This window comes from Rhodnius prolixus, unplaced genomic scaffold (assembly GCF_049639745.1).
Source record: "Rhodnius prolixus isolate KJV_2025 unplaced genomic scaffold, Rpr scaffold_8, whole genome shotgun sequence".
In the NCBI taxonomy this organism is placed as follows: Eukaryota; Metazoa; Arthropoda; class Insecta; order Hemiptera; family Reduviidae; genus Rhodnius; species Rhodnius prolixus.
Genome location: NW_027411593.1, coordinates 39341230 through 39360856, shown reverse-complemented (window position 1 = coordinate 39360856; position 19627 = coordinate 39341230). Strand labels below are relative to the sequence as shown.

At 32.2% G+C, this 19627-nt stretch overlaps 1 protein-coding gene across 9 annotated transcripts in view; it reads right to left on the bottom strand.

Moving 5' to 3' along the window:
- Positions 1–8465: 8465 nt before the first annotated feature.
- Positions 8466–19627, bottom strand: part of LOC141451458 (cell division cycle and apoptosis regulator protein 1-like) — a 39382-nt gene continuing 28220 nt past the window's right edge. For all 9 annotated transcript variants that reach the window (XM_074122861.1, XM_074122854.1, XM_074122853.1 and 6 more), the window contains 6 exons: positions 19251–19439; positions 18036–18195; positions 16977–17075; positions 16748–16867; positions 15914–16029; positions 8466–9797 (listed from right to left, as the gene is read on the bottom strand). In XM_074122861.1, the coding sequence (XP_073978962.1) occupies positions 9537–9797; positions 15914–16029; positions 16748–16867; positions 16977–17075; positions 18036–18195; positions 19251–19439 (945 nt within the window). In that variant the 3' untranslated portion in view covers positions 8466–9536. The remainder of the gene's footprint in view (positions 9798–15913; positions 16030–16747; positions 16868–16976; positions 17076–18035; positions 18196–19250; positions 19440–19627) is intronic.

Here is a 19627-nt window from a genome sequence, read left to right as displayed (position 1 = left end):
AAGGATATCACCAGCTGGTTGATACAACACTTCACTGTTATTAAATATAACGCGTTAGCTGTTAACATTAGGGTATCACTGTCAGGTTGATACAACACTTCTCGATTATAAAAAATGACGAATCTAATTATTAGTAAAAGGGTATCACCGTCAGGTTTCAACAGTTTTCTTCTGCGGTCTAATAGGTATTTAGTCATTAAGAGTAGGGTATCAACATTAGGTTAATACAGCATTTTACAAATTTTAAATATGACGCGATTATTTATTAACATTAGGGTATCACCATCTGGTTAATAAAACATCTCACAGATATTAAGTAGGACGCATTAAGTTATGATGAGTAAAGTATCATCGTCAGGTTTCGGCAGTTGGCTGTTAGACATTTAGTTATTAAAATCAGAGTATCACAGTCAGTTTAAAAAAATAGATTTCTGCTGCTTGCTACTACGGATGTAGTTAATAAGATTAGGCTGTCACCGTCAGGTTGATACAAGAGTTTTCTTCTGATGGCTATTAGGCATTTAGTTATTAATATTAGGGTATCACTATCAGGTTGATACAACACTTTGTTGTTATTAAATATGACGCATTTAATTATTAAGAGTAGGGCAACACCGTCAGGTTCATACAACAGATTTCTACTACTGGCTATTACGCATTTATTTGTTAAGTGTGGGGTATCACCATCTGGTTGATACAACACTTCTCCGTTATTAAATATTATTTATTTTATTATTTAAATTAGGGTATCACCATCAGGTTGATACAACACTTCTCCATTATTAAATATTACGCGTTAGTTATTAGGATTAGGGTATCACTATCAGGTTGATACAACACCTCTCCATTATTAAATATTACGCGTTAGTTATTAGGATTAGGGTATCACCATCTGGTTGATACAACACTTCTCCGTTATTAAATATTATTTATTTTATTATTTAAATTAGGGTATCACCATAAGGTTGATACAACACTTCTCCATTATTAAATATTACGCGTTAGTTATTAGGATTAGGGTATCACTATCAGGTTGATACAACACCTCTCCATTATTAAATATTACGCGTTAGTTATTAGGATTAGGGTATCACTATCAGGTTGATACAACACTTCTCTGTTATAAAATATGACGAATTTAATTATTAGGATAAGGATATCACCAGCAGGTTGATACAACACTTCTCCGTTATAAAATATGACGAATTTAATTATTAGCATAAGGATATGACCGTGAGGGTGATACAACAGTTTTCTTCTGCTGGCTATTAGGCATTTAGTCATTAAGATTAGGGTATCAAAATCAGGTTTATACAGCACTTTACAGTTATTTAATATGAGGCATTTTGTTACTCAGATTACGGTATCATTGCTAGGTTGATCCAAAACATTCCTTTTTCTGGCTATTAGGCATTTAGTCATTAAGAGTAGGGTATCGCCATTAGGTTCATACAACCCTTTACCATTATTAAATATAACGATTTTAGCTATTAAGATTAGAGTATCATCGATAAGATGATACAATATTTGGCAGTTGCTGATTTTTGTTACGCATTAATTTGTAAGATTAAAGTACCACTGTCATGTTTTTAGGCGAATTAAAACGCGTTTATTAGCTTAAGTTAGGTATCACCATTGGGATAATGAATCACTTTTCTGTTAATTGTTGTTACTCATTTAGGTTTTTCTATTAATGTATCACCATCATATTCGTTGAACATTTTTATTTTGTTAGATATGGTTCATTTATTTTGTTATTTCACCATTGGGATTATATAATTTGGTCTTTTTGCCAGTTTGGTGAGTTTAGTAATTAATTTAGGGTGCCATTATAATGTTTTTTGTGTTAGTACTACGCGTTCAATATGTTGGGTATCACTGTCTGTTTGATGGACACTTGAATATAAGTCGTATTAGTGTTGCTCTGTTAGCTATGTAACTTTAACTTTGCCCCTATTATTATGGTGGTTACATTCCGATTCTGGAGGACAATCTAACTGGCTTCATTAAAGTTCTTTCAATAATTACGTTGAAATGGATAGATGGAATAAACAGATGTTATATCTCATTAGCTACATAAAGTACTTGGGTGGTCCATAATTTGTCTGGTTAGTTTTGGAGTGAAACTGAGCCTTGATGAGGACGATTGGCTCATGGATTGCCTCCGAATAAGTTCTGTCAATATTGCTGCTGGACTTTGTTGAAACGACTAGCTTTATGGTTCTAAATAAAAAAAAACATCTAATTGTTTAGAAATTTGTAGGTTATTATTTATTAATTTTGGAACATTGTGATTTTTTGTATTGTAATTAAATTGTAAATGTCTTTTATTTTGCAGTGGAACATTATTGCATATTAGTGTAAGATTAGTGCACCTTAGGTAATACTAGTGCTAATATGTAGAATATTAGTGCACATTAATGTGACATAAGTGCTCTTTTCGAGATCTTTACTGCACATTACTGGAGCATTAGTGCATCTTAGTAGAATTCTAGAGCACACTAGTGGAACTATTGTGCACATTAATGATTTTAGAGTTGTAAAGTGGAACATAAGTGCATATTACGAAATTTCAGTGCACATTAATGGAACATTCCTGCTTTATAAGAGATCATTAGTGCATCTTAGTAGTGTACTGATGCACATGTTTGTAATATTAGTGCACATTAATGATTATTAGGGTAGTTGAGTTGAACATTAATGCATTATTAGTGAAATTTCAGTGCACGTTAGTAGTACATAACTGCTTTTTAAGAGATCATTAGTGCACATTATAGTAACATTAGTGCATATTAGTAGAATACTAGTGCACACTCTTGGAAGTGTAGTGCGCATTGATGAAGATAAGACGATTAGAAGGCACACATTAGTGCAAACTAGTTGAACTTTAGTGCACATGAGTGGAGCATTAATACTCTAATATTTCACTATGAGATGTAACTACTAGATTTGTATTAAATTCATCCAGCACCAGATTTATCAGGTCACTTTCCGAGGCAGTTCATGAGTAAGGGCCCTCAATCGTTCGCGCCATGGCTATGTTTAACTCCCTAGCTAACCAGCTACTTTAGGTACCACATTGTTTCTTCGATTTCTTCCATATTAGGTTATCTAATTTACTTTATTTAGAGTATTACTTTGTTGGTATGTTAGTGTTACACCGTGAGGTAACTAAAACACCTTTCCGTTAATATATAGGATGCCCGTAATATCTAACCTTAGATTATCACCATCAGGTAATTACTTCATTTTTCAGTTTATACAGGAATCATATTTTTTTTGCTATTTCCTATTTATCGCTTGGTTTATTGTCTATTGGTTAAACGAACTATTATTCCAAACGTGGTTCTACAGAAATAGCGATCCTGCATTCTGCCATTCCTGCTACTTGTCCATTACCTTACCAAACTCCGTATAATCGTATTCCTTAACGGGTCCAAAGCTGGTTTTCTCTCTCCCCCTCTGTACATCGCAGGTAATGCAACTCCATTACTAATGGGATTTGCTACTACGCCTGCTTAATAGAGGATGAAAACCAGTTGGAATACGATATTAAAGGCAGGATGGCATTTTGGGGGGCAAAAATCTGAGCTCTACCTCCACGAGGTGCCCCCCGGACAACTGCTCCCCGGAGCAGGCTAACAGAGCCAGTACCACTTCCTTTAAGTATTCTGAGTGGACATTTGTTGAGAATGAAGACTCAGGTTAGCAGTAGACCAATAGATTTCAGAGTATACTGGCAGCTGCGTAAGTCTGACTGCGCTCACCATTTCTAAGACTCTATGGTACCGCAAGAAAGCTTTAGCCGTATTGAAGTAGCTAAGTGTACTTCCCAGTAGTTAGTTATCCATTTACCATTTCTTGTCATCTTCTTAAGGTCGTCCTAAACCTAAATCTTTGTTAGGATTGTGACAAAATATTTACGATTTTATTGTTTATTAAAGTATTCAATTTCTGCAGCAATTCGAGTTGGTTCCATCTGCAGCGATCTGTAGAATCTTCTCAGCAAAATTCGTATCTAAGTTGAAGTAACTACGTTAGGATTAAGCTACATTCAGAACTGGAAGACATCTATAGCTCAATGTAAAACGTTATCATCACGTACTGCAAAATTTAAATTATTTGTCTAGGGACCTGAGTGAATAAATAGATGCTACTTAATCATTTTGCCGCCCGCATAATTGAATTCGCTGATCCACTGAGGATTGGATTCCATAACTAACCGTCAGTTAGGTGTATTTCCAAGACTTTACATACTTTTTTGGAAAAATATGATTTTTTTTCATAATTGAATTCTTCTTCTATTTCTGGAAACACTTCTAAAATTGGCCCACATGGAGCGATTGATGCATGTAGTCGATTGGGAAGTAGCGACCCCACGGGTACCACAGCTCAGTACACCATGCACCCAACACAACACTTTTTCACTGCCAGTGTTACGCGTTTAGATTGAAAAGTGAATTTTCCGTCCTGTGCACACTATTTCCTGGCCAACGGTGGTTTGTAGATGCGTGGTTGGCCGGTTTTGGAAGTATATAATAAGAAAGAAGCAATGAAAATAAGAAATTTTCTTTACTTTGAGGTTGAAAAGATAATTTTCCGTCATCTACACACTATTTCCTGGTCAGTGGTGGTTCGTACATGTGTAGTTGGCCAGTTTTGGAAGTATATAATAAGAAAGAAGCAATGAAAATAAGAAATTTTCTTTACTTTGAGGTTGAAAAGATAATTTTCCGTCATCTACACACTATTTCCTGGTCAGTGGTGGTTCGTACATGTGTAGTTGGCCAGTTTTGGAAGTATATAATAACAAAGAAGCAATGAAAATAAGAAATTCTCTTTACTTTGAGGACGAAAAGTGAATTTCCCGTCTGTAAATAGTTTTGTCAATCACGTGGATATGAAGCTCTCTGCCATCCACTAACAAAGATCACTGTCTAATCAAGGTAAAAGATATCTGAAGAAGTAAATTATCTTATAACGAGAAGATGCGGACTTCCAAGCAAAAAAAAAAATCCGAATCAGGAAATCTTTTCCGTGAAAATTTAATTTCGAAATTGATTATGGCTCTATTACTTCTTCCTCATGAGTGTGCTGCTAGCAGTCATAGGGTGAACATCTATGTGTAATGTGAAATAAATTTATTGTGATTAACCCCAGATAGAAAAGTTTGTTTTTTGTGAAATTCAGCATAATTATTCTTTAATAGAATCTGCTTTCCGTGAGAAAATTTGGAGAAAAAATATCGAGTGGTTTCGTAATTACGGCAATTTTGTTACGTCACCCTCTGCAAATACCTCTGGGCAAGGCAAGCTCAGTGGAGACGGGGTGGGTAAGGAAACGAAAGGGAAGATAAGGAAGAGCAAATATTATGACTAATAATAAGCCCAATAATAATAAGGGAAAATAAAAATAAAAAAAATAAATAAGTAAAATTGGAATTAAAAAAATTGTTACCTAGTAACAGCTCCTCGGGTAGCGAACCTGCGTTGCGCGACTCTATAGGCCGATACTCGAACCAGGCAGCCACACTAATATTCTACTAAATATTTAAATTCCATATACATGTGCTGTTGTTGCTAGGAGAGGTTCAAATAAAAGATTCAGGGTTAAGAAAATACTTATTATTGTTCACAAAACCAAAAATTCTCTTTACAAAGAAATACAAAAAAACAAACCGTACTTAATGCTAAATTTAGGGAAACAAAATAAGAAGCGAACTTGATTGATAACGTTATGAAAAGAAATTGTCATTAATACAACACGAGAACTAGTCCCACTCTTAACAAAATTGTCTCACCTATATCAACCCCAGGCCTGGTTTTGATATCCGTCGGCACTTCTCTTCAGTCTTCTTATTAGAAGGTCACCACAGCTCAGGCGCTATTCCGTCCCGCTCCCTTGCGAGAAGTAGAGATTCTTCGCTTGCGGAATACCCTGGATTAGCCAAATTCCACCTGGGTGATTTCTTTATCTTCCCATTTGTGTTGGGACTAGACCCAAACGGTACAGCATCCAATTCCCCACTCGTAATGTTTTTTTCCGATCGCCTCAGTCTCTCCCATCTGTTGCTCGCGTCGCTTGTCTTTTTCCGCTGCCCTCTTCACACCACCATGTGCTCTTCCAGTATAATTCCATTAACACACTCTTTATTTCTCTTAAATTTCCTAGGCTTATTTTCTTACTCCCCAATTTTACCTGACCCTCACTAACTAAAACGCACAAAATCCAGAGATAATTACAATCATACTGTAAAAATTATTTTCTTATGGAAAAGCTGTTACATGGTAACAATTTTTAAATTGGTTTTATTTAATCCAGTACATCAGTTACTATATTTCGGGATTACATTCACCGTCTCTGTGTGTGTTCGTACTTCGATACTGTCTACAAACAGCGTTATTGCATACAAACGTTCGTAAGTAGCATATTTATTTTGACTAATTTTAGATTTTGAAAGACATTAATTTAAAACTAGTTAGGGGAAAAATTATTTTAGTGAAGTGTTTTAATATAAAGTGATACTTATTCTGTTTTCCTCTGATTGGATAACCAGGCTTTTTAATAATCTTTTCGTATGTCTAAGAAAGCTGAGAATATATTTAAAAAAGATTCAAGTACACCAAAAAGAGTTAGAAGCTCTCCTGAACTCACAAATAGAGTCTCTAAGAGAACTGTTGTAGAAAATATGGGTTCGCCAAAGGAAGTAACTATTAACTTGGAAACTTTGTCTGCTCTTCTGGATAAAATAAACTCGCGCATTTGGCAACAAAAGAAGATTTTAAGAAGTTACGTGAAGAATATCGTTTAATAAGAGAAGTAAACAAATTATTAAAAGAAAATATTGAGCATTTAAAAGAAGCAAACAGTAGAAATGAAAAACTTTTAGAAGAATTAGACAAAAAAGCTCGTCGAAACAATTTGGTATTCAGGGGTGTTATAAACGCTTTCAAGTTAACTAGTAGCTATTCTGAAAAGGTTTCAAAATTTTGTGAAGAGCTTCTTCATGTGAAAATTAACGTCGAAAATATTCATGCATTTGCTTTGGGCAATCAACAAACTTCGAACCCTCCTTTATTGGTAACTTTTAGTCGTTTTCATGATAAACTAGCTATTCTTGCCGCCTCAAAGAACCTAAATAATACTGGTTTTGCTATACATCAAGACCTCCCGGATACGACCATAAAGAAAAGAATGAAACTCTTGTTAGTACGTAAGGAGTTGTCTAGACTTAGCAAAACTCTTAAAGTATCTCTGAGAAGCGATAACTTAATTGTAGAGGGTCATCTTTTCACATGGTGTCAAATGATTGGTCTGTGCTGTAAAAAGTCAGGTTGGTCTTCAAAGATTACGTGAAATTACTGGCCTGGATCTTAGCGGTTTTATTTCTGCTGTAACTAAGAATAGCCTTCCTAGGGATTACTTCAGGCAACAACCTACCACACCACCACTGCACTTGATCCTCCACCGGTATTACCATCTATTCCGATTGTGATCATCCTGAGATAGGTCTACATGTTGGAATTCTTCAACAAACTTCAAATCTACTTTTAGTAATTACAGTAATATTATCTTATAATGTTGCAGGCTTAAAAGGTAAAGTAGCCGACTCTTATTTTATGAATTCTCTCACTAATCACCAAGTATTTTGTTTATTTAAATCTTATCTTTTAAAGGATAGTTTCAGTTATTTTTCACAATCTTTCAAAAATTATAAATTAATGGGGATACCTGCAATTAAATCATCTAAATCTAGGCGTGCCAATTGGGGGATATTAATTTGTATACGTTCTAATATCTTAGAAAAAGGTTTTAGTTTTGTATGAGTCAATAAAAGAGTGGTAATATCTTTCAGTAAGCAAAATTTTGATATGTTAATAGTTCTAGTACATTTAAATCCTTCGAAATGGCAAGATGATTTCTTCTGTTTATCTAATTTTTTATCTGGAGTATCGAATACAAATGTAATTCTTCTAGGTAACTTTAATGTGATTATTTCTGATTCGTAATCTCTGCCTGCAGGCCTAGGACTCTAGACTAAAGCACCTCAATTATTACTTTTATATATGGTATATAAGTATGTTTAGTTTATTTTTCCAGAGAAGAATTGGAAAACTTTTTGAACAACTTACTTTTTATTCTTATTCTCTGAGTATCTTTTATTTTTTTCATTTTATAATTGTTTACTGTTTCTTTGTTTGTTTGTTTTGTTTCTTCTCTCTCTCTTTCTTTCTTCGTCCTTATTAATGTATCAATAATATTGACATAAATATCCTTGTCATTCATTTATCTGAATTTATTAATTTTTTGTTTTCTATAAGCAGCAACTCCAGCAGACGGCATTTGCCATGCTGTATACCTTTTGTTTTTGTTACATTTGTATAATTGTATTTAGTTAAATAAAGGTCATAATAATAATAATACTTCCTCATATATAAAAAGTGAAAATAAAAATTAAATCAGGATTAATAAAAAGTATACTGAATTTGTTTTAATTAAAAAATAAAATGAAACAATGCAAATTCAAATGACACAACAAAACAAAAAGTCTACAAATGTAATATCTAAAATTTTGTACGTTTGTTGGTTTTTTTTTTAAGGTGTAAGACACCCTTAAGATAATATGTAAGATTACCTTAATTTCAGAGTACTAAAATATTTTAAACACATTTTGTTTTAGTAAACAGTATCATTAATTGCAGTACAAAATATGGAATAAAAAAAGAAAAATAATAGCTTACAAAAGCAAGCTAAATGTCATCTGACTCTAAGGTAAAATGATTTTCTAATAAGGGATTTAAACCAAATTAGCCACGAATTTCTAGATATTGGTGTACAAAAATACCAAGAAACGGTAATGAAATATGTCAGATTTAAGTGGTAATCTGGTGTATCTATATATAAATATATCAGTACCTCAGAGGTGTACAATACTAATTTCTTTTTTCAAAATTTATTTTTTTAATGTTTCTAATACAAAATGTTTTTTAATTATTATACAACCATCTGTTAAGTGCATCTATGTTACTTAATATCCGCCAAAGATTAAAGCAAAATAACTTCTGTGGGCTTATAAAGTATTAAAAAACCAGGAAAAAATCTTTCATTTGCTCTCCTGTAAAAAATTTAAAATGTGACATAGTATAGTGTAGCTCCGAGGTACTGATAATATAATTTAAAAAAGGGAGAGAAAGAGTATAAAATTATTTTAAATTCAGAAAATACAACATTTAATAAGTATAAATAATGAAATACTTAATAACCTCCATTTTAATATTTATTTTATAATACATATTTGGGACAGTAATTAATTATATTATTGGCCAGCTTTTGTTTTTTTTTTTGTTTTTTTTTTTGTTTTTTTTTTTTAACTACATTACATACACCAATGAATATTCGCAAAGATCAAAAACCTATTGAAGGCTTTATTAAAATATGTATATATTTTATATAATTTATATAAAATTTATATATATATATAAACCACTTTCTTTGCAATGTCGAAAAATAAATTGGAATACTGGCTTTTTGCAATATTACTTTTCTTCCGGCTTAAAACTTGCTTCAGCTTCCTGTTTAGCTGATCCTGGGTTTGGATCATCTTCCTTAATCTCAACGATTTCTGTTGGTTGTGTGGAAGATATATCAATTTTTCTTCTTTTCGGCCTCCCATTGTCTTCTCTCTTAACCTCAATTACATCTGGATCATTATTACTAGAGTGCGATGAGGATTTCAATAATGGTCGGATCATTTCTTGTATATCAGATAAAGTGGTGTAGAACTGCTTTTGTTTGGACTAGAAAAAGAAAAATAAATAATAATAATAGTTATAATTAGAGTCTTGTGTTATTTCTCGTACAGTGAACATCGCTCTTAAAATTTTTGTTTGAAAGTACGGTTTGTAAAGATTGTAGGAATTTGAAAATTGGCATAGATATTAATCAGTGAAGGCTAGTGAACATATAAAAAATTTGAAGATTTTTATCGAGCCGTTTTATAGTTATTTGACTTTGAAAAAGTTTGTTTAATATGGTTTTAAAAGGCAGTGGGGATTTATGCATTTAAAATCAGTAGTGGGGCGTGTAGAAAGGTGGTGAAGTGGGAGAAGAGTTGAATTGTTTATTTAAACGTGAATATAAATATTTATTTCTTGACTTTAACTTTTGTTACTAGTATGTTTATCAATATATCGAACATTTAACTTTCTTTCAATGGTGCTTTCGGCAGCCTCTTTATAATCCCGTTTCATTTAATTAAGTACTTTTTTGTTTCTCTTGGGTTTGAAAATTTCTTTATTGAGAAGTTAATAAATAATAAATATATTTAGTAATTAATTCAATAAAACTAAATTCAACTTTTATTTAGTTGAGATAATGGATAATAGTCAATTATTGGAATTTATGAAACAATTTAAAGAGGAAATGAAAGCTGATATTGAAAAAAACCGGAACTTAATAATATCAGACATTAAAGAATCGATAGAGGCTCTTCAGGGAAATTATCAGCAATTAAAATTTAGAGTGAATAGCCTAGAAAGAGAAGTGAGAAGGAAAAATTTGTTGCTATTCGGTATTGATGAAGAATTCAATGACTATTGGGAGCAGGAGGATTTTGTTTGTGCATTTTTGAGTGAGAAGTTACAGTTGAATCTGACAACTTCCGACTTTGATTGTGTAAGAAGAATAGGTAAATTTTCGAAAGAAAATAAGGCACGGCCTATTTTAATAGGTCTTACTCAACTTCGAACGAAATTATTAATTCTTAAAAATTGTTTCAAGTTAAAAGGTTCTAAAATAGCGATTGCTGAGGATTTTCCTAAGGAGGTGGCAGATGTACGTAAGAGTCTTCGTCCGAAACTATTAGAGGCTCGAAAAGCGGGGAAGTACGCAGTCATTAGGTATGATAAGTTGATCATTAAAGAGCGTTATAATGAGGCTGGACAAACGACGTCAGAACAAGCTAAAAAACGAGAGCTAACCCACTCACCCGCTAAAAATAGTGAAACTCCTCTAATCATAGGGAAAAAGGAGCATCTACATAAAAGAACCAAATCGGATATAGACATTTCAGCTGCGAAACTTAAGTTGGAACAGTTCAACTACACGCCTCGCTCACCAAAACCAACCGGAACAAAAAAATGTGAATCCAATAATGGTAAAATATAGCAACCACAAAAGGATATGAAACTGAACATTCTGGCCTACAACATTTGCGGATTGAAAAATAAAAAATATGATTCAGGTTTTTTAAAATATCTATTAAATTTCGACATTATCTTACTTTTTGAAACATTTGTGGAAACTAAGGACCAAGAGGAGTATATGATAACTTTTAGTGGATTTCATGTACTGTGGATTCCAGCAAAAAGAGATTCCAAGTTTGGGAGAGCTTCGGGTGGCTGCCTCTATGGTATAAATTTAAAAGGTACTATCAGTAAATTTATTTCTTTCTGTCAAATTCAAAACAAGGAGTTGATCTGTGTAAAGCACAATAATTTTTGTATGTATATTTTTCCCGTCTATCTTAACTGTAATAAATGGGAAATGGATTTCACGGAGCTGCTAAATTTTGTTTCAATCAATTACAATTTAAATATTTTTTTGGTGGGAGATTTTAATTGTAGGCTCGGCTCTTTACAGCATTTACCTAAAAATTATAATGTGTCAGATGTAGAAATTGAAAATTTGAATAGAAAATCCAAAGACTATGTAGTAAATACTAATGGGAAAAAGATTTTACAATTTTTTGACGATTATGGCTTTGTAATATTGAATGGAAGAACGGAGAACGATAAAGAGGGTCATTTTACGTATATGGGTGGCGCTGGTAATTCGGTAATAGATTTTGCTTGCGTTAATTTAGATTTACTTTCTTATGTAGATAATTTTAAAGTTGATATGCAAATCTATTCCGACCATATGCCTATTGTTACCTCATTTGCGATATTGAGCGTGCCTTGTGATAATTTAATCCTTCCCCTTTTGCCAAAAATGTGTTGGAAAAAGCAGAATGGTTCTATTTACAAGGAGAAAATCGGAAAGCTTGTAAATAATATATGCTACATTTCGGACAACGAGGAGGATGGTGTGAGTTTTGTTACTGATTTAATTTTTAGTGCATCGAATTATAATAAAAATGTTAGGCCTACATATAGATCAAATAATCCTTGGTATGACAAGGAATGTAATATTGCAAGATGTAAATCTTTTAGTCAATTACAAGTTTGTAGGAAATCAAAAAATGAAAATGATAAATTAATTTATATATCATGTAACAATGCTTACAGAAAGCTTTGTAAGAATAAGAGGAAGGAGTATTTTATGAAGTGTATTGAACGTCTGAATAGTACGAATAAAAGTGAAGAATTTTGGGAAGTGGTGCGGACACTTAAAAAGAACAATAAATGGACGGTGGGCAATATTGCCGTTATGGAATGGGTCGATTATTTCAAAGCTTTATACAGTCCTCCTTGCTTAGTGGAAAAAATAGTTTTCGTCGAACCTCTTAATATAGACGAATATCTTGATAGCCCATTCTCTATGGATGAGTTACAACGTGTTCTATTTAAAGTTAAGGATGACAAAGCACCTGGTAAAGATAGAATTACTTTTGAATTCTATAAGTATGCTCCCACTAACTTCTTAACATTATTATTGGGTATATTCAACAGAATTTTCGAATCAGGTACCATTCCATCTAGTTTTAGAGAATCAATCATATTCCCTCTTTACAAAAAAGGAAATAAAAATTTAGTAACAAACTATAGAGCAATATCTTTTATAAACACGATAAGCAAACTATATTCTGGTCTAATATTAAATAGAATAGTTGAGTGGGCAAATGGTAATGGAATAATAAGAGAATTCCAGGCCGGGTTTCGACAGAGTTATTCTGCTGTAGACAACATATTTAATTTAGTCAATTTAGTTAAATTAAAACTTAAGATGAAAAGGCAAAAAGTCTATGCTTTCTTTGTTGATCTTAAGTCGGCATTTGACAGCATAGACCGTCACGCGCTGATTTATAAACTCTGTGAATTAGGCCTTTCCACAAAAATTATTAAATCTATTAAAAATTTATTCCTTAAAACGACAGCCAACGTCTGGTGTACCAATGGATTATCTCCTAGCTTTTTAACTGAAACAGGTGTCCGACAGGGTTGTATTCTCAGTCCAACTTTATTTTCCCTGTACATAAACGATTTGGAAGTTCATTTAGATGGGGGCGTTTGTCTGGAGGGCGGTGGTAAAGTGAAATTACTCGCCTACGCCGATGATATAGTGTTACTTGCATCTGATCCGCACTCCTTACAGAGGATGATCAACTCGTTTCTGGAATATTGCCTATTCTGGAGTTTAAGGATTAATTTAGAGAAGTCCAAGGTATTAATATTTAGAAATGGGGGGAGGCTTGCGAAATCGGATAAATGGCATCTCGGTACAGACAATATTGAAGTTGTAAATGAGTACAAGTATTTAGGGATCCGTCTCACGCCTACTTTATCCTTCAGTAAACACATTGTCAATAAGGTAAGTGAAGTGAAAGTTGGTTTGAATACTGTATGGCGGCAGTTTATGGACAACAAGAACATCTCTTACCTAAATAAATTACGGATATTCAATTCGGTTAGTAGGAGCATACTCTGTTATGGCGCCCAAGTATGGGGAGGAGAATTGCATAATGAAGTTGAGAAAGTGTTGCGATTTTTCATTAAAAAACTATTCGGACTGCCTCAATACACTCCTTCCGCTTTTCTCTATTTAGAAACAAATTTATACCCCATTTTTGTTTATACCATCAAACTTCATTTTGATTATTTAATTAAAGTTTTGTCTCTATCTGATAATAGACTGCCAAAAATTCTAGCCTTAATAGTAATTAAAAAAGATATTTCTTGGTTCAGAGAGATTAAACATTATATTGAAAAATTTAATTTAAACATTTCATTAAGTTTGGCTAATTGTAACAATGTTGAATTATGGCGCAATAGTCTCAATCATATCCGTACGCGTATTTTAGAAGACTTTAAAGAACAATATTATCAACAAATTATGAATTGTAATAGTTTTCCGCTGCACAGAGAACTAAAGTTTAAACTAAATAACCACTACCTATATGATTGCTCATTGTCATTAGATAGTGTTAGTTGGCTCTTTAAATGTAGAGGAGATTTATTGAATCTGAACTACAAACACTTTAAAATTGATGGTACCAAGTGTGAGATGTGTGGCTACACTGAAAACGAGGACTTATTTCACTTTTTAGCTATTTGTCTGGCAATGTGCGAAATAAGGAAGGACTGTTTTAATAAATATTTTCTAGCCGCCAGCGAAATACTTGAGTTCATTAACGGGAAAGATTGGAGATTTTAGTGAAATATTGTAAGCATGCCTATCAACTTAGGACTTAGTATAATTTAAAATAGTTTCTATAGATTGGTTTTCTTTATATGTTTAAGTCGGAACTTGTTTTGTTTTTCTTTAATTTCAGTTTTGTATTTTACTACTTTACTTTTGTTTTCATTAGAGCATTTATTTAGTTATCGTAACAGGACTCCACTCTGACGGTCTAAAGACCAAGAGGTGTGTCTTTAGTTAAAATATAAAATGATTGCAGTATATTTAGTTATTTTCTTTTGTAGGTGATTTATTAATTTTGTGATGTTTATAGATGTAATTATAATTAATAAAGACATTTATTATTATTAATAGTTATAATTATGTTATTAGAGACCTGCTTTACTAATTTCATTGCAATTACTGTTAATAGGGTTCAAAAAATGCCCAATAATTATAATAAAAAAACATTGAATGTCCTATTTTCTAATTAAAGGAATTCCATGGCTTTAAAGACAACTAATTCCCTTAATAGGTACAAACTTGACAATAATACTAATGTTTATATTCTAGCGAGTTTCTATTCATATGATACTCTCTTCAATACGTTTAGTTCAAGTGAGAGCACTTTTTAGCGGAGATAAAAAGATGTGAACCTACGATAGATTAGTAATTTTAAGTTAATATCAAATATAATTAGGTTACGTGCAGTTTTGTATTTATTATTCTCCTCTTTCTCAAAACAATGTAATATATCCTTAGAAGGGTTAAAAAATATACCAATTTATTTACACAGTTAAGTCCCTAAGATATAAAACAATCTCCTCACATTCAGCTATTATCTTCAAGACTAAATTGAAGAAATTGATATCAATTAACCACTTTTTTTTACCTATTCCAAACTTGATTTCAACGAAAACTGCAGAGTATTTAGGACCACGCCACACTTCCTTTGAAGGAGAAAATTTAAATTTCTTCAGCTGAAGAGAAAGCCTTTTTGGTACTACCATCACTACTATCATCTCATCATCAAACACAGATGTAAACATCGCCTACTTTACAGACAATTAATTCTCCTATCTGAAGTAATAAAGTAGCACAACTAGGATCTATAGAGAAAGCATGTAATATTCCATGAATCAATGGAATTTTTTGGCTGGGAATTTAGCCGAAAAAAATTATGGTTCTTGATTGAGGTAAGGAACCCAAAAGTAAGTTTTCTTTTTTTGCTAACTCCATACAGAAAAATTTTGCTGTTCTTATCAAGAGCTAACTACGATCGGGTAACACTTAAGTATAGTATAAGGTCTCTGTTACATATTAAAGATATAAACGCCCTTTAGGTGGCACAAATTTTTGTGACAGATTTGTGACTTAAGATACTAGTTCAAACACTTATTGAATTGTATTTAGTACTTCAATGTCCATTGTCATCTAAAACTATCCCTCAAAAAAAGAAAGACCATGTTCTCCGATACTGTCACAAAAAATTTTAATAAATAAAAAAAATACTTAACAAAAAAAAGTAATGTCTTAAAATTCTCCCGATATAATAGAATAATTTTAAATCACTTACTTCTACTGTGCAAAGTTCACTGTTGCTATTATACAATCGCTCTTTGTAATCTTTAATATCAGCTGTGAGATCTTTTATATATCTTTCTGAACGTGCTGAACTTTCCTTCAATTTGTCTGTAAAAATAAAAAAGAAATTTAAAAAACAATTGAAGGGAAATGATAAAAGAGCTTGAAGAAAAATGGAAAAAGTGGTATTTTATACTCTACACCGAGTATACTCGTTTAACTGTGAATAAACGCTCCTGAGGCACCAGCTCAAATTAAATGACGCTCTTTTAGTCCAAGAACATCATCACCTTTTCTTATCTTTCCCTTTCGGGAAGGCAATAGCTGACTATATAACATTCTAATCCATTCCTTGGTTTGTTTATAATGCCGCAACTTGGTTGTTGCATTCGATTTAATCGAGTTTTGAAGGAGGGTCAGCAAATCGGCCTACATTACTGATATGAATGCTGGGAAACTTTACACAAGGCAACTGCTCGCACATGCTACTTTATGACTGAGTCGGGCACAATTTGCCACAAAGATTTTGTGACGTAGAATAAACCGCTGTTTTATACTGCTGAATAAAGATAATGAACGACCGAGATAAAGGTTGCTTTACTGCCCAATTTTAGCAAGGACCTCGCTAGCCTAAACAGAAATAGATTCTTCCCTTTCACTACATTATTTCAGAAGTGGCGGTTACATAAGGATAAGTACTTTATTTTAATAAAAAGAGCCATTACGGAAGTGTTATCAAGGAGCAATAATTAATCAAAAAGATTCAAGAAAATGATGAGCCAAAAACTAAAAATATCCATTTTTTTTTAAGACTAAAAAAACTTACTATAATCTGTCCTAAGTTTGGCTAGAGATTTTTCAGTTTCCACTCTTGTATGTTCACTTCGGCTTAACTGATCCATCAACTTTCCAATATCAACCAATGTTCCATTGTACTCTACCATTCCTATTTAATTATAAATGAAATTGGAATTATAAAATAATTTGTAATAACTTAAGATTACGATTTGTTATTTCTTATGTATCTATTCTTAAATATGTACATAAAAACTGACCACTAGCAGTTTTTCTGGCAGTATTTGCTGAATCTTTTCTCTTTCTGGATGGAGTACCTGGAGGAGAATCTGATCTTGAAGGAAGCAGCATTTTATTACCTGCGGGGAATTTATCAGGTAAACTAACAATTTAGACTTAATAAATGGATATATTCATTATAAAATAAATAGTATGAAAAGATGCACTGTTCATTCATTTTTCAAAATTTTGATGCATTTTAGCAAGTGATAAAAAAAGATGGTTCTAAGTTAGTAGATAGTAAGGTCAAATTATATAAATCAAATTTATATATATTATATAAAGTTGAACCTTTTGAAAATATGCGAATGCATTTAATTTCTTGTAAGCAATAAATTGAAAATTAAAAACGTGTAAAAATTAAGTAAATCCTGAGCCAAAACTATCTATAGATTAAGTTCTTTTTTATTATACTGACCCCAGTATTTCCAAGATGAAACCAGAAACCCAACTTGTTTTATTAGTTGATGAACTTAATTGTAAGGACCCAACAGATATTAAGTCCCAGTGAGAAAATAAGTTAAGCTAACATTGATCAAGGTTACAAGTTTGTTTTTCTTTCTTTTTTCTTCCTTTGTTGTAAAAAAAAAGAAGGGCTGTTCATTTTACGAAATCTCAGATCATTGCTCAGTCCCCGAAGTTTCTCTTGTAAGCCAACAGTTTGAAATTTCCCCTAATAAAGAGGAAATTTCTTAATTCGAAAGATCATTCAGGGCAAATTACAGTAGAAGTAACAGGTCAAAACATATGGAGTTACCATATGCTGCCATCATCAAATTTCCCAGTAACAGAACCAATGGTAAAAGAAAAGTAAAGCTGGAAAAAGAAGTCTCTTACAACTAATTCGGGAAGTCAACTGTATTACTGTATTATGGATGCTTTCAAATTAGAACACATTACAATGATATTTTGAATTTATAACATTCCTGAAAGAAATTAAAATTTATTCTTAAAATTATGAGAAGTTTTTAGAGTTTAATTCTAGTAAATTTTATTTAAATAGCGAAACATATTACAAAACAGCGTGATTGATTACGTACCGAAGATAAGTTCATCAGGTAATGGTGCCTGTTCTTTAGTATTATCATCTTCAACACCTTCTTCCTTTGTCTTCTCGGCAATTTTTCTGTAATGCACAGACGAACTGGAGGTATAATGTGCTGAATCTTTTGTGGCCACTTTTTGCACCAGTTTTCTTAACTGTAAGTTAAAAAAAAATTATTATTAATTAACAGTGATAGTTTTTTATTGCACGTTAAGTGCAACACCGGATGATTTATGTTTTCCATTTTTTTCTATTAAATAGATAGCTTTGCCTATTAAATGCAGTGCGTACAAATTTACTAACAAATATCATCTAAATTGGAAAATAATGTTATTGCTTAAAGAGAATGAGCATTGAAGTCCAAAACTGTACAACTGGCAAGAATTTTAATAGTACTGAAAACTGTGTGAACAAATATTGTTGAATCTTTTCAGTTACAATAACTTTTTCATGAAACGACACCGAGATTTAGAATAATGAAAATAGAGGTGGCTTGTATATTAATGAATATTACATTAGATTGGTTTTCCTTTATTGTGGTATTAACTTGATTTTTATACAACAAAAACAAGGTTACAATTGGCTTTAATGATTACTATTGTTTAAAGGTTTAATCCAAAGCCTTATTTAATATCAGAAGATTAAAAAGAAACTTCTTCCTCTCTAGGATCTGTAAAACAGTTTCACTAATAATATGTTTGACTTTGGCAGCTTTTAAAACCACCTGATACCCCCTACTTGGAAGTGCAGGAAGCCTCTGAAGCGGTTTTCTGATGATGCAAAAAAATGCAATGAAGGCAGGAAGACGAGAAAACGGCTTTTATCAAAACCCGTTTAAATCGCTAGGTTTTGATATAAGGTCTTTAATACTGTACGACCAGATGATCATCAAATCACAAAAGATGACGAGTGAGAGATGTTGGTTCTTGCAAGAAAAGGAGATTTTACCAATAAGAATTCATTAGGTTGGCTCAATAAGCCGTCTTTTACATTAGCGGCTGGAAAGAACATTCCACGCTTAATTTAATTGTGACTTTTATTCAATTTTGACTTCTTTTTTTTAAATTAAAATTTTAATTTTTTTTTTTTTTTTGTAAACATCTGAATTTAGTAAAGGTTAATTCTTTTGAATTTATTTAAATATAATATTGTGATAAGTAATTTAAAAAATGAGGAAGAAAGCATGAAGCTAATGTTATTATTTACATACCTGAGATCTCGAGAGCGCAAGTCCAAGGGAGAACAATAAATCTTCCAAATCTCTGTCATAAATATAACCACCTCTGGTTGTATCGAAATAAGTGAACGAAAGTAACAAGTTCTGATCCATAATCTTCAATACTTTTTTAACTTCTTTCTTTTTCTCCTCTTCTTTTTTAGTAGTAGATTCCCTAGTGTTCTGAAATGGTTCACCCTTAATTATCACAAAGATCTTAAAAGAGTTTGCTACACAATATTTTAAAGAATATCTGTTTAATTTTCTTGATTGACAGTTTGTTAGTTCTTGGTTTGTGTGGTTGAATAAAATCCAGGAGACGGATTTGTACAATCGACTGACTAACTCTGTAGCACACACCGATGATAACA